At 40.4% G+C, this 13,877-nt stretch overlaps 1 protein-coding gene across 2 annotated transcripts in view; it reads right to left on the reverse strand.

Moving 5' to 3' along the window:
* The window catches only part of hook3 (hook microtubule-tethering protein 3), a 45,372-nt gene that overhangs the window by 31,308 nt on the left and 187 nt on the right, over positions 1-13,877 (reverse strand). For both annotated transcript variants that reach the window (XM_071541087.1, XM_071541089.1), the window contains exon 2: positions 69-154. In XM_071541087.1, the coding sequence (XP_071397188.1) occupies positions 69-154 (86 nt within the window). The remainder of the gene's footprint in view (positions 1-68; positions 155-13,877) is intronic.

Raw genomic sequence — 13,877 nt, forward strand, 5'->3', positions numbered from 1 at the left:
TTACTAAATTCAGAGAAGTTGAATGCATTTGAACAGTTTCAGGATAGTTTTGAATGTATTTAACCTACATTTTCTGTAGAGCTTGGGCCATGACGATACCGCTGGTCAAGTCCTCTACCGTCTTGCATGGAGCCTCCACTCCAAATGTCTGGATCTAAACAAAAAACATACAGAAAGACTGAGTGCTTGGCACAGAATAAAACAAGGCAGTCAGAGGTCTGTGGCCAGCAACACCTATATGGAGAGAGACAATGTCACAATCTTAAAGTTTAAAGTTTTGAAAAGTTGAAACAGTTTTGCGAGAATTAACTTGTACTCATGTTTAGGTTACATGCACATATGAAAGTTTTGCAAACTTGAAACAAAAAAAGTTAGTCTTTGTAATACCAGTTTGGGAAAAAAAATGTGAATGCTTGTAACTTAATGTTTGTGATAGTCTTGATAAATGGATGTTTCAGCAATTTATTTTCAGAGCTAGGAATCTTGAATTTTCTTGTGGGATCAGTTTGTAACTTCATGTTTCATCAGCTTGTACATGATGTCCCATAAAATAGTGGGGCCTGGGGGCGGGTCCATTTATCAATCATTTGCCCTCTGTCGAAATCCAAGCCAATCAAATGCCACCTTTGACACTGAAACTGTTGCCATTGGCTGGACTTCAGCTATCACATTGAAGGACAGTGACTGTCCAGGGATCTCCATCTTGACAGCATTTGGCTGAACACTGACTAGAAATAACACCTTCCCCCCAGCATACAGAATAGCTGGAAGAACTGAAGGCCAACAAAAACGTTATAAGTCAAAGAGTTTTGAGACTAGGATAATTCATTTCTTGCTGAGCTCCAATAAAGCTATTATCAGGCAGAAAAATTACCTAAAAAAGCCATAAACGCAACATGAAAAATTGAGCAAAATCATATTTATATTAGACATGTTAAAACAAAAAAAAAAACTTTCTACATGCCAACAAATAAAAAGCAGCCCATGTTTTAGCTCTAGTGTAGTCTTAAGAGTGAACGTCATTGGTTATATGTAGGGATGCACCCATTGTTTGGCCAACATCAAAAACAGGCAATAAACGTTTAAAGTGGGTCATAAACTGCCCAATTAAAAACAAAAACAAAAACAGTTTCAATTGCCGGATCTAGTCAAACATGTGCTGTAAAAAGTATGAGCCAATTTGCGGTCAGCAGAACATTAGCATAGGTATGTCATCCAGCTGTCAATTTTTCAAAATATCTGATGCAGATCACACTATTATATGGCAGTATGTAATGTGCAAAACTGTAGCTCCCTGCAGTGCAGGGTAAATACAGCCTCAACAAGCCAACTCACTCTCCCTCCTCCCTCATGTTTTCTGTCCACTTTGCTTGTCATCATTGCTCACTTTTTCTCTTACACCACCTCTGTCACTTGTTTCCAATCTTCTTATCCTCCTCTCCAACTACCTCATCTGTTTTGTCTTTTTGTTCTCTTTCTGCCCACCATATCCCTCTCTACTGCCCTCCCTCCAGTCTGAAAGAGTCTTGCCCAGACAGACAGAGGGGAATTATTTTTTGTCCAAGCGCCAAACGTCCACGTGCCAGAGGAGGAGGGGAATGAAGGGAGGGAATGAGAGCAGGAATGCTGGAATGTTGACAGGAAGAAAATGACGGGATATTGAGATTCTGCCTGCACATCGTTCCGCCTGCCTCACTTCTCAATACGTGGCTCAAAAGCCTCATGCGGCTCCCAAGCCCTTTAGCTGCAGCTCTCTAAATTAATTCCAAAATAAACTACCAAGGGCAGTTGGCAACAATCGCATGGATTTCTAGATGTCTGAAAGCCTATCTACGGCAATAGTTTCTGAGAAGAAAAAGCACAGCACAAACACAGGCTTTTCCAATATGGGAGCAGGAAGGATCTGCCCTGCTGATGTGTCCTGGACACTGAATCCCCACCAGCTCCACTGGTGCTGGCAAGTGCAGCTGATCCTGCACTCTAACATCCCCGGGGAGGGCGGCAGACAAAAAGGAAATTTCCTCTACAGGAATCAATAAAGGATGACATCACATTTTGTTTACAGGGTCTCTAACATCTTACCAAGTTCAGGCACAGAGCTATGCTCAGCAGAATTAATTCTTGCTCTGGTGAAACTGTGACACAAACTAGCTTAAAACTAGAAAGTCAGGCTTCTGAATCCTGTACCACACTCAGAACTATCAAGACTACACTACTCCCTATTAAGCCTAGGATAGACTAGAAGACTGTTTAAGTCTTGCCTGACTAGGGCAGTTCAGACTAAACGCTTCCCATCTAATGTGGGTATCTTCTGTGGGTTAAATTCTAATGACAGTCTAGTCTTATTTTTCAAATTGATATTTTAAAATTCTAAAAATACAGATGCCTAAAGCTCAAATATTTAATAAAAGTTAAGTAATGTACTTGAGTAATTTAATTTTTAATTCTCCACAGTAGGGCTGGGCGATAATTCAATATTAGCATTTATCGTCTTTCAGTGGAATCATATCGTGATGATATGAAGATATTTTGATATTGTGACACACATTTCTGCTGTCTGAATTGATAATGACAAGCAAATTTTACTTAAAAAATGAGGTATAGTAGGAATATTATTTGAATATTTCTGTTTTGTTTGACATCACACCTAACATTACTATTCGGTTCAATGAGATGAACATTAATTTGATTATTTAACGTGATTTTGCATACATGAACCATATCGTGATATATATTGATATCTAGAAAAATCCTTATGATTATCATGATATTGATTTCAACCATATCGCCCAGCCCTACTCCACAGCCAGTTCCACAGACACTTCTACTGTTAAGTGTGTGAAGTAAGGTCATCAAGCATTATTTCATAATGCCAAAGCAGGAAAAAGAGGAAAAAGGGCTAAGACCTAGCCACAGCACCACATTAGCATGTGTTAGTCACAGTCATGGGGTTATATGAATAAGGATGAATGAACAGCACTTAGCTTAAAGAACGTGACAAACAAGTAAAAATATATTCGTAGTTGGCTATTTTTTGTGCCGAATAATTGTCCAACCATACCACAAAGTAAAATTGTGGCATGATCGCTATCCTTGACAGTCTTTATATACCCCTGACTTTCTTTGACCTGTCTATGCTATTTTTCTGTCATTCCGCCTGTCTGTTGTTTGATGTGAGGAAAGGTCTCCCAAACCCGTCTTACAAATCTCTCATCTCCCTCCTTTATGTGTGAGTGCGAGAGAGTGAGAGACAGAGAGAGATCAGTAAACAAGAAGGCACGACATCTGACACTGTCCTCACTGAAGGACACACTTCACATGGCATGGGGGTGACATTACAGTCACGAAAACACCCACACCACCACTGACATCACTGTTCAGTGATGTAGGCTAACTCAGTTCAAAGTAAGGAAACCTAAATGTTAGGTTCAAACTTTTATTCTACTTTAGATTTCAGTAAAGAAGAGTGATTGTTGAGCCTTGAAGACCTTAAGACCATAATATTCCTGCTGCACAAAAACTTAAAACTCCAATTCAGGGTTAGATATCCTAGATATTTTGTCCATATCACCAGCCCCTACCTATGGCCAATCAAATCAAATCTCTCAGATCATTCTCCAGCTGTTTGTGCCATCAAGCCATCAACAAGATAGCTCCTTAGTCTTTCAGTCAGCCAGCTACCCAGGCCACTGGCCCAGAGCCAACAAGGGGCTGCACCAAAACAATACCCCGTGTTACATAATACCAATTACCAGTGAGAGGCAGGGAGAGAACTTCACCAGCTTCAGTCATCCACACACAAAAAACACACACACAGAAACACTTACACAGAGAGCTTTTTGGGTTGGCTGAGAGGAGCAGTGAAAGAGCAAAGATGGTCAGAGACGGAGAAAGATATGAAGAGAGAGACACAGAAAGAGGGAAATGGTAAAAGGGATAGAAAGTGGGAGAAAGTAGGAGCAAAGGGTGGGAGAGAGGAAGTGAGAGAGAAAAACACACTAGAGTAATAATACAGTCTCTTAGATCTCAACATGGAAGGACTTCAAGTGAGGCAGTAGGCCCATTTGTCTTCACGGGCATTTGAGCAAATGCAAAATACTGTATTCCTATTATCTGTGTGTGGTTCTGAAAAACCAAATAAAAATTGGTGAAAACAAAATTCAATTTACCAACAGAGAAGAAGTGCAGTGTTTCCCATATAGGCTCATCTGTGGCGCACCATCACAATATCGGCATATCAAAATAAAAAGTTGGTCGGTGTCTAGAAATTGATCTAAATCGATCTCCAACGCTGCACCTAAGAGGTTCTCTGTCAGACCAGAGACTAATCTGGCAGGCTGGGGCACTCACTCAGCTGCTGCTTGTAAACACACTGCACACACATGCCCTTTTCCCTCATCCGCTTGTGTGAGACAGACATCACCTGCCAGGCGGACAAGGATGCAATCTGACCTAAAAAAAAACAAAACAAAGCTACGTGCAGTGTGGAGAAATCGACTCAACAGCAGAAGGTAATTGTTTTATCCAACATTGAACATGGGATGTTACTGTCCTTGAAGTGATATACTCCAGTTGCTAGCGGAGTCTATATATTCAACAAGCCATGTAATCATACATCAGCAGAGTAGAAAATTATTTTTCTCCTGTGCGCTGAAGGTCAAGCTGGCTGTGCAATTGTGCTTTCACATTGCACACACCAGTAGAATTGCACTCAATCTGACAGAGCCTCCTGTTGTGAAAATTAAAGTAAAAGTAAACATTCCACAATTTGTTCCAAACTCATGTATTAGAAACAGTGTTTGTTGCCTTTCCCAAGGGGATCAATAAAGCGCTATCTTATCTTAAACAGTAACTTGACACAGTTATTGGAGATGTGTAAAACTGTCCAACACTCAAATAGAAAGTTAACATGAGTGCAGTGCAGAGACTGGCATATTGCCCCTGTTTACCAATGGGTTCCACTGGACACACTGTTGTCACTGTAGGTAAGGACAAGTAATTAATCCATAACCCACAACTGACCGTGATGTATTGAAAATTCACAGTTCTATGACAGGGTGACTGCCCTCTCCCACTACAAGACTTGGTCTGCTCCATTTCCCTTAGCAGGAGAGAGGTGGAGGGGAAGTGATGTAGGACGAGCCAGCCCCAGGAAGCCCGACACACTCTCGCTCTCACACAGACGGTCAAGGGACTGGGCCTCGACAGAGACGCTTCCCCAAGCATGACAGCCTGACAACAACTGTCACCTGCAGAGTTGCTATACAGAGTTTCTCAGAAGGAAACTAATCAATGTCCCTTGATGTGCATTATGCCTAGTGTTTGATATCAGAATGGAAAATTAGCATCAGCTATTTTGGCTGGTGCTGGAGAGTTTGGTATATCAGCCACTTGCATGTAATGGTTCTTAAAGTGATTAATTGTGTAGGCTACCTGTAATTACATTATAACAACCATAACACGTTTTAATCTATAAGCTGTCATCAAAAAGGCTTTTCCACCAAGCTTGTCAGAGGTTGTCATTGCCTCTAATCCTACTGCAAATCAGTCTCAATCTTTCTCTCTGGTGACCAACTGTTTCAGGTCTAAATTTGATTGTGCCTGGGCAATTATGGGCTAATGCAGCACAATTTGTATCGTTTTGTAAACTAACTGACCAACAGTATTTTAGTCCCCTCTTAGAGGGGTATAGAACTTTTACTACATTTAGGAAATTCTTATTTTTACTTCCTACAACTATTGCTGCCAAGCAATATTTGTCAAAATGTATATTTGTTCCATGGCAGCATGTATAGCCAATTTTCCACTATGGTCAAACCTGGTGCTTAAACTTAATTATACTATCATGCCCCCTTTTCAACTGTGCTGGGTTAGGTCAAAACATGACTCTTCCTGGGACACATGCCAGGACTAAAGTTGTAAGCTCTGGTGAATTAAAAAAAAAAAAAAGATGACTGAGCAAAAAATTACTGATTACAAGATGATGACTTAGAAGCAGATAATCAGTGGTTGAAAACTAAAGTAAGAGCAGGTGTCAACTGTTGTAGTGTATTCATAGGCTCACAGAAATGCCAGTAACAGTACATTTTATCACACGCTGCATGGCCCTCTATAACTCAGGCTAGAGCATGGCAAAAACATTGCAAGGCTAATGGGTATGAATCCCACCCATACCCGCCCATGCTGAAAATATATGGACTTACGATATTGCAATATACATGTATAATTTCAACAATATATAACATTTCAACGCTGTACATTGGAAAAGCAACAAGATTCCAGTCATTGTCTATGGAAAGGAAAATGATGACAGCAGTGAAAATTAGGCCTACTCTATATAGCCTTAGCCTACTCCTCCAACCCTCTACTCCTCTACTCAAAAGCTAAACTAAACCTCTCGATAGAAGTTTAGCATGAGGTATTTTGAACAAATGCATCCACCAAATAGCATACGTTATCTCAATTAGCATAGCTAGCTGCTAATCCTATTACAAGCTATAGCTACTGTAGCCGTTTTGAGCTGCAGCAGATTTGCTCATTTTGTACTGGATGTCCCTGATTGCTGGCAGCAGTATTTAGAAAGCAATGTGGTAAAACAGAGTACTGTGTATTCAACCTGTATGGATAGTTTGTGGAATAGTTGCCTGCATGGCAAAATAGTCACCAAATTGCTATCTGAATCAAGATGGCAATTACAGTAATTTGGTTCCGGGCGAGGTCAAAGGCTTTTGGCCCACAGTGTAAAAAGGGCCAATGATAACTATGAGGGCCTTGTTGATTTCAGTGTTAAGGTCACAACTCTTTGTAGACAGACAGCACTGGGCTAAGCCATGTCCCCTGCGTCATCATAATCATCTCCCAATCAGCTTATTATGATTATATTAGTCCCTGAACCTTGAAGCACCGACAACAAAGTAAAAGGAGCTCAACAACCACCTCTGCATCTACTGTTATAATCTTTTCTCTTTTCCCTTGATTATGCAACAAAACATAAACTGAGACACATTGTTAAAAAGAGCTAATGCAGAATAATCATTTTAGGTAATAAGATATTCATCTTTCATGTATCATGGTCAGAGATTAGGCTAACTAACCTACTGTGCTGCTCATAGCTACTAGGCTTAAAATTTCCCTGTGAATATGAAAAGCCTGATTTTTAAAAAACTTTCCTCTACGTCAGTTTTCAACCCTGGTCCTCGAGATCCAGACCACTGCTGGTTTTCTGTCTGCCATGTTTTATTACCCAAACAGTTTTTGCAGTCTTGCACCACTACAATGTATGCACAACCCGGAGTACTTCAGACCTTGCACACAATTGTACATTTCAGCCTTAGCAATGCAAGTTCTCCAGTGCTCAAAATCTATTTCATTCATCGCTAATCAGTATGAGGTGAAAATATTTAGGCTAGCCTTATTAATAATGAGTTGTTTAAAAAAGCCCGACCATTAGGCTAATAGTCCTAAGACTCTGTTATACTGACCACTGTGGTGTGGAGATTTAAATTTAGCTCACACATGCTGGTTAGGAAACCCTGTCCTGTGACCCTGGACTGGCTGTGAACTGGCAGAGAGAGAAAATGAGAGAGAGACTTACTAACCAAATAACCCTTATCACTGATAAAACTCAAACCAGCACTGGATTATAACCACAAATTTGTCATCCAAAATGTTAAAACAACAAGATTCCTCCCAAGAATACTGGAAGACTCAAACTCAAGCACAAAACAGATTTAACTGCCATGCGCCCCAAAACTGTGAATACAAGTACAGACTGAGTGACTGACTGCTGCTATTGGAGGATCACCAACATATCACTATAAGCCACATCATGCACACCTCAAATCAATATTTATTTTCAGCACTGGAAAACATAGTGAACATAGTTGAAGTGTGATCCAGCAGGTTCAGCTAGGTTCTAAAGACAGTGGAGAAATAAAGTTGTTAAAGACAGACAGGCCATGGCATAGCTCAACCCTGCCCCAATTGAAAGAAAGCATAATGTGAATTGTGAGGCTGCCAGAAAGAATTTCAATATTTCAATTTCAGTCGAGTGTCAAAAAAATCATGATGAATCAGAACCCCACCTGCCTGTCAAATGCATCAAAATCTGTATTTTTTTTTGTTTTGTTTTCACATCACTGGCTCCCAGTGCCTATCTCTGTTTTTAGCACACACATGCTTGCTAGCGGCATCATGGCAGAGAACACCCAGCCTGACGAGGAGATAGCCACTCCTCCTAACTACTCCTCCAAGCCATGCTGGGAGGAGTAGTTAGGAGGAGTGGCCATGTTTTCCGCTTAGTAAAAAGAGAAGAATCAGCAGAACACCTACTCAAATCTTTAAAGACTGCATACTGGGAACAAACTCCTGAGAGACTATCCTTTTAGAACATATTGTCGATTCATTCCGCCCTGCTTCCACGTTGAATTCCAGTCAATTCATAGTCAAATTTAATTTTTAGGGGATATTGACAGCCCTAGTGAAGTGGGGTGCTTTGTAGGTTACGATTTAGTTAGATTTGCTCATGTTCCAAGCAATCATACCACATCAGCGCGCCAATCTGCCTTGATCACATCATCCATATTAATCTGCCAATAGGGCAGCTGAATGAATGCCATAGAACTGGAATGAAAGGACAGGAAACTGCTTGGTTTACGATGGTAATGTCCATCAGAATCCATAGTTGACATGGAAAACAGGCACAGTAAAAATGGAAAATGAGCACTGAAAGGGAATAGCTACCCATTCTATGCATTTTAATTCTGTGGTCACTGATCTCCTGACCCAGGCAGGGTTCGACACTCAGCTTCAGTTTCCCACAGTAATCCAAGCCATACCATTTTCCTTGGCTAGGCTGATACAATTTGATAGACTTCAAAATCAGGTAGCTTTAGACTGTAGTTGATGTTGAATCTACTGTACTGCATCTCTTGGTTGTTACTTGAACACAATATTCAACTACACTAAACTCACTGCATTCATAATCAGGCCTCTATTTCTACTAGGAAGTACAAGACTTAAGCAGACTTATCCTAATGCTAAATCCATAGGGTTATGTATAATATGTTACCAAAACAGCATATGCAAAGGAGTAACAAGGGACAAAACCATTATGATCAAGACAGCACAAAACACAGGACAAGAAAATGGGGAAAAGACAGGAAAACTGGAACTCTCTAAAGTAATATGAATGTCTAATATTCAATTAGGAATGGACATGAGTTAAGTTTCCAAAAACTCTGGAACCCTGAAAAAAAACAGAACAATCATTCCTGCTTATGTGGGATTATGAACACAGAGAGAGCCAGAACTGAGGGACAGACATACAGAACTATACTGTGTAATGACAGACTGAGGTCAAAAAAGGAAAACCACACCTACAGACAACACAGCACCCAGAGGCATACACAAACACACGCTAAGGTTTGTGGAAACAGTTGGAAAAGGAGACAATTGAGCTCAGGAAAAATCCTGTGCCTGTGTGTTAACTAGGCCTAAAAAAATGGGAAGCCAAAAAGTTGATACGGACTAGCCAGCAGCTGACATGAAAGTGATATGTGTGAAGAGGCTGCTTGTTCCTTATACCACTAAACTGTTATTGTCACTGGTAGCCAAATGTCCATATGCATATATTTCCATGGGTTTTCCCCATGGGAAAGATGACATTTAGGCCCACCAATGCCAGACTGCTACAAAAATACCCAACACATACAGTAGGCTATATTTTAGATATATGACCCATTTATTTTATCACTGAAAACAAAATTTTGAGTGTGTGCATGCACCTGAAAATAATATTGAACCATTTACAGTAGCTCAACATAAACTGGCAGTAAAAGTTTAATGAATAAAAAAAAATGATAGGATAAATAATAGATAATCTAACAGCAGCACAATCAACATAGAACATAGGCCTAACTACCCATGTTTGAATTCACTTGCATCTCACTGTTTTATCACCCGAACTGGTTTGTTGTGTAAATGATAGATGGTATCCGGCAAAAATGGTTGGTAAAGCAGATAAACTTAACAGCCACAGCAAAACTTAACACGCATTTAGCTGGTGCCTGGGTACCAGGATTTGCTACAATGCCGCCTGCCTTGACGGTAAAAGCTGTCAAATGCGACAGCTTGCCAAAAGCGACACTGCAACCAATGAGGAGCATATTATTTTGGGAGCATCAAGTGAGTAAAGTTCAAGTGATAATCTGCAAGATTCTTGTTGATTTTGGGGACACCTTTGGCGATAAGCAGTCATTACTTGGACGTTTTGCACTCAAAAATTACACGGTCAAAAAGAGCTTTGCGTCCTCAATATCCTCCAAACCAACACTTTGGTGATTCTTCTTGCTAGGCTTGCCTATCGCCTTGGCCTGAAGCAGAACTAGTTGGCTTTTTGTTTGCATTGCTGTTAAGTAAGAAATCACACTCTCAGGTGTTTTAGAAACAATCACCCCCCTCAGCGTTGTGACTGCACAGTTAACAGGTATGTGAGGAATGTTAGCCAGCCACATCATTACTAGGGAGATGAAGAGAGGCCTTTCTGAGTTTTCACACATAGGCCAAGCAGGGACAAGAGGAGGAGGAAGAGACACTGATGGGATGGACAGAGATAGGATCTATGATGGGGTACAACTGTGCATAAAGAGAGTTTACCAAGTTGATACTTTCTGTACTAAATGGGCCTCAACAATCAAATAGTGAATAGCTCATTTCCATATAAATAGTACTCCCATGGAAATTGGGTATGCCAAAACGATACCAGAAAAAATTACATCACACCTCCTGAATGCACAAGTATGATATTGAACAAGTAAACTCACCCAGCAACACTTGCCTACTGTCATGTGTATGTTAGCTAGTCTAACATTAGCTCCTCTACTTCTATTCTTTTGAAGGCCTTCAATTAGCTAAGCAAAGTCGAATCCCTCTTCATATGAACTAAAAAGTACAGCTCTATTTTTACATTATATTTTACACTAAAGAGAATGTAAAATATAACCAACATGTGCTACCATCATCAGTGGGTGAAGCATTTGGTGTAAACAAGTCTTACCTTAAAACACTGTGCACCCGTCAATCCAGTTGCTCTAGCCTTTCATTTGAACCTGCCTGCGTAATTTGGCCTCCAGCAAGCCACCAAGCTCTTCTCAACAATATGAAAGGATAAATTTACTGTGTATTTTTAATTTTTGGTCCAAAGACTGGTCGAGTCTGCAAATGTTTATGTCTGCTTTGCCGTTTTCCACATTGGGTGTCCTACCCCAAGTTTGACATAAATCATCTATGGCCGCCAATGGAGGTTAAATACTTACAGTCCAACTAAAATATTCAAGTAAGAGTCATCAACTCTAAAAAGGCCTACTATTGAATTCACAAATATGATTTCAAGCACATATAAGCATGTGTAGGTAAGCACATGACTACACAGATGTTGTTGGGCGAGGGAGCTTGCCTGTGCCACGCCACAATAGCCAACAAACTCCTTTTCACTATACATTTGTTTAGTAAACAGCAATGGCATAAACCACTGAGAACAAGGCAACAAGTACCCACACATATTTCCAATTACACGCCCAGCTCAGCCAATCCAGTCACTTTCAAACGGTCTACACTTTTGACAAATGCTGTGTGTCTAGAGCTATATTGTGTAAGAAAAAAAAGATCACAGCTTTGAGTGCAAAAATAACTAAAAACATAAACATCCATGAAACATACAACAGACCAGCCCCATCCACCCACTTGGGAATTCTGTGATCAAGAAATACTATTTGGGTTATTATTCCTTCATAACACTCCTAGATTTACAGTAGCTGACTTTGTGATTTAACACTTGACTGATTGGAAATTGTAAACAAACTTTACTGACATTTTCTGAGCCTGACATTAATGCTTGTCCTGAAGGAATTAGCCTAACATTTTGCTTGAAACCCTCAAAGTTGTATCCCTGTAACGGACTGGCGACTTGTCCGTTATAGGGCTACAATTTGATTTGAAGATTTTGGTCTTCAATACAATTTACATAGATAGCTGTCTTGTCCCTGCTAACTGCCATATCACTCTGTGGATTATGAAGATTATTCTTCACAGTGACAAACACCAGAACAGATCAGATGACAGGGGTCTAAACAACAGAAAATGTGTAGTTGCATGTACATGAGGACATTATAACAATATTTTTTCCATTTTTTTTGTGTGATTTCCAAACTTTTCAAGACCTGGAAACTACCCAGTTCTTTTTCCATACATTTCCAGACCTGTGTAGGAACAGTGGATATTTTTTTCATTTGCAAGAAGCAAAGCTTTGAAAGCCAATTTGAGTCAGGTGGCCTGACATGATTTGTTCGAGATTCTATCTACTATGCTATGCACATGCTTTAATTTCCATGCATCATATGCATGTGAGTCAGTTTACAGTTTGAGTTATCTCAGAGTGTTATGACAGAAAACTCATAAGTTTACCACGTCATCTGTGTTTCCTAAACCACCTGTATCACTTCTGCTCATCTTGCTGCATAAAAATTATCCAAGCACTTGCAACAATCACAGACCCATTTTCTTCATCTAGGGTCAATTATTATAAGTCAATAAACAGGTTATTCAACAGTCAAACTGACCCATTAACAAATTGGACAAAGTAGAGGCATGTGGTATTAAACTGACTGTGGCAAGCACCTGTCTAAAAAAAAAAATCAGGTTTGAACATAGGTGCCATGCAGGAAACCAAATATCTACAAGTCAGCCAAAGGCTAAGCAAGATATTTAGAGGTATAAGACTTCATACTGGGCTACACTGCCACATGGATGTATTTGTCCGAAGATACAAAGAAAACAGGCCATATAAATATTGAATAACTCACAATGTCTGTGGTGTAGACCAGCTCTCTCGACTCTTCTCTATGACTCAAATGTCATTTTGCTTGAGCCAATTACTTAAGATGTATTTATCACTCTTATCACGTATGATGCTTGATTTGTTTTGTTACTTATTTGACTGGCGTCTGAAAGGCTGTCATGAATCTAGTGGGTAAATCATACACCTGATGCACTTCGGCTTTTCATCAGCAATGTCACTGTAGTCATTTGATATGAGGAGTCTTTCAACATGACATAAACACTGACGACCAGAGAATTCAGCTGACACTATTGACAGACAGTTATATTTAAACAGAGCTAACATAGACCAGTCTGCATCATATGCATGCTATCTTGTGTTTATTAGGCGCCTGTGCCCTACATGAACTACCAATACCCTGCGCTGAGCTTGGAAAATGTGACTGTCCTACAATGTGATGCCCTTTTCCTCGGTGGGGTTTGTATTCAGATTGGAGCAGGAGTTGAGGTATTAAGCCAAAGCTGTTATGTCGCCCCGTATTTGCTCGTTTTAATCAAGGGGGATGGAATGGGGAAGGCGCAGGGGAAGGCAATGGAGAGGCGGACATACATTAGACAACAATGACTGGAATGCACCGACCCACGGTGCCGTATGCTCAGCCCAAAGGTAAGGCTAGCTAAAGACCATTCTCCATACGGTATAGCAAGGCCGACGTCTCCGGCGACGTCTTCACCGATGAGTAAACGATCCGACCGTTACAACATAACGTTACGACTTGGCATTAAGAAAGTTAGCCAGCTAGTCACAAAGAGAAGCAGATTACAGGCTTTACTGGACGGTTTGCTAGCGGATAGCAAACAACACACCACCAGCTATTTCAAACACCATACAGCTGGCCTGTATACGTAACCAACGTGAGCCGCTGTTATTTTTTTTTTTGGCCAGCAGCTACCCAAGAGCTAACGTAACCGTAGCTTGTCTTGCTAACATTAGCATGGAATGCTAACACCGCCGGCGCCTGGGAGCTGTGTGTCAGTCAAAA

This window comes from Centroberyx affinis, unplaced genomic scaffold (assembly GCF_046629955.1).
Source record: "Centroberyx affinis isolate AG114_WGS23_722 - 3 ecotype Tasmania unplaced genomic scaffold, CSIRO-AGI_Caff_v1 ptg003784l_1, whole genome shotgun sequence".
Classification (NCBI taxonomy): domain Eukaryota; kingdom Metazoa; phylum Chordata; class Actinopteri; order Beryciformes; family Berycidae; genus Centroberyx; species Centroberyx affinis.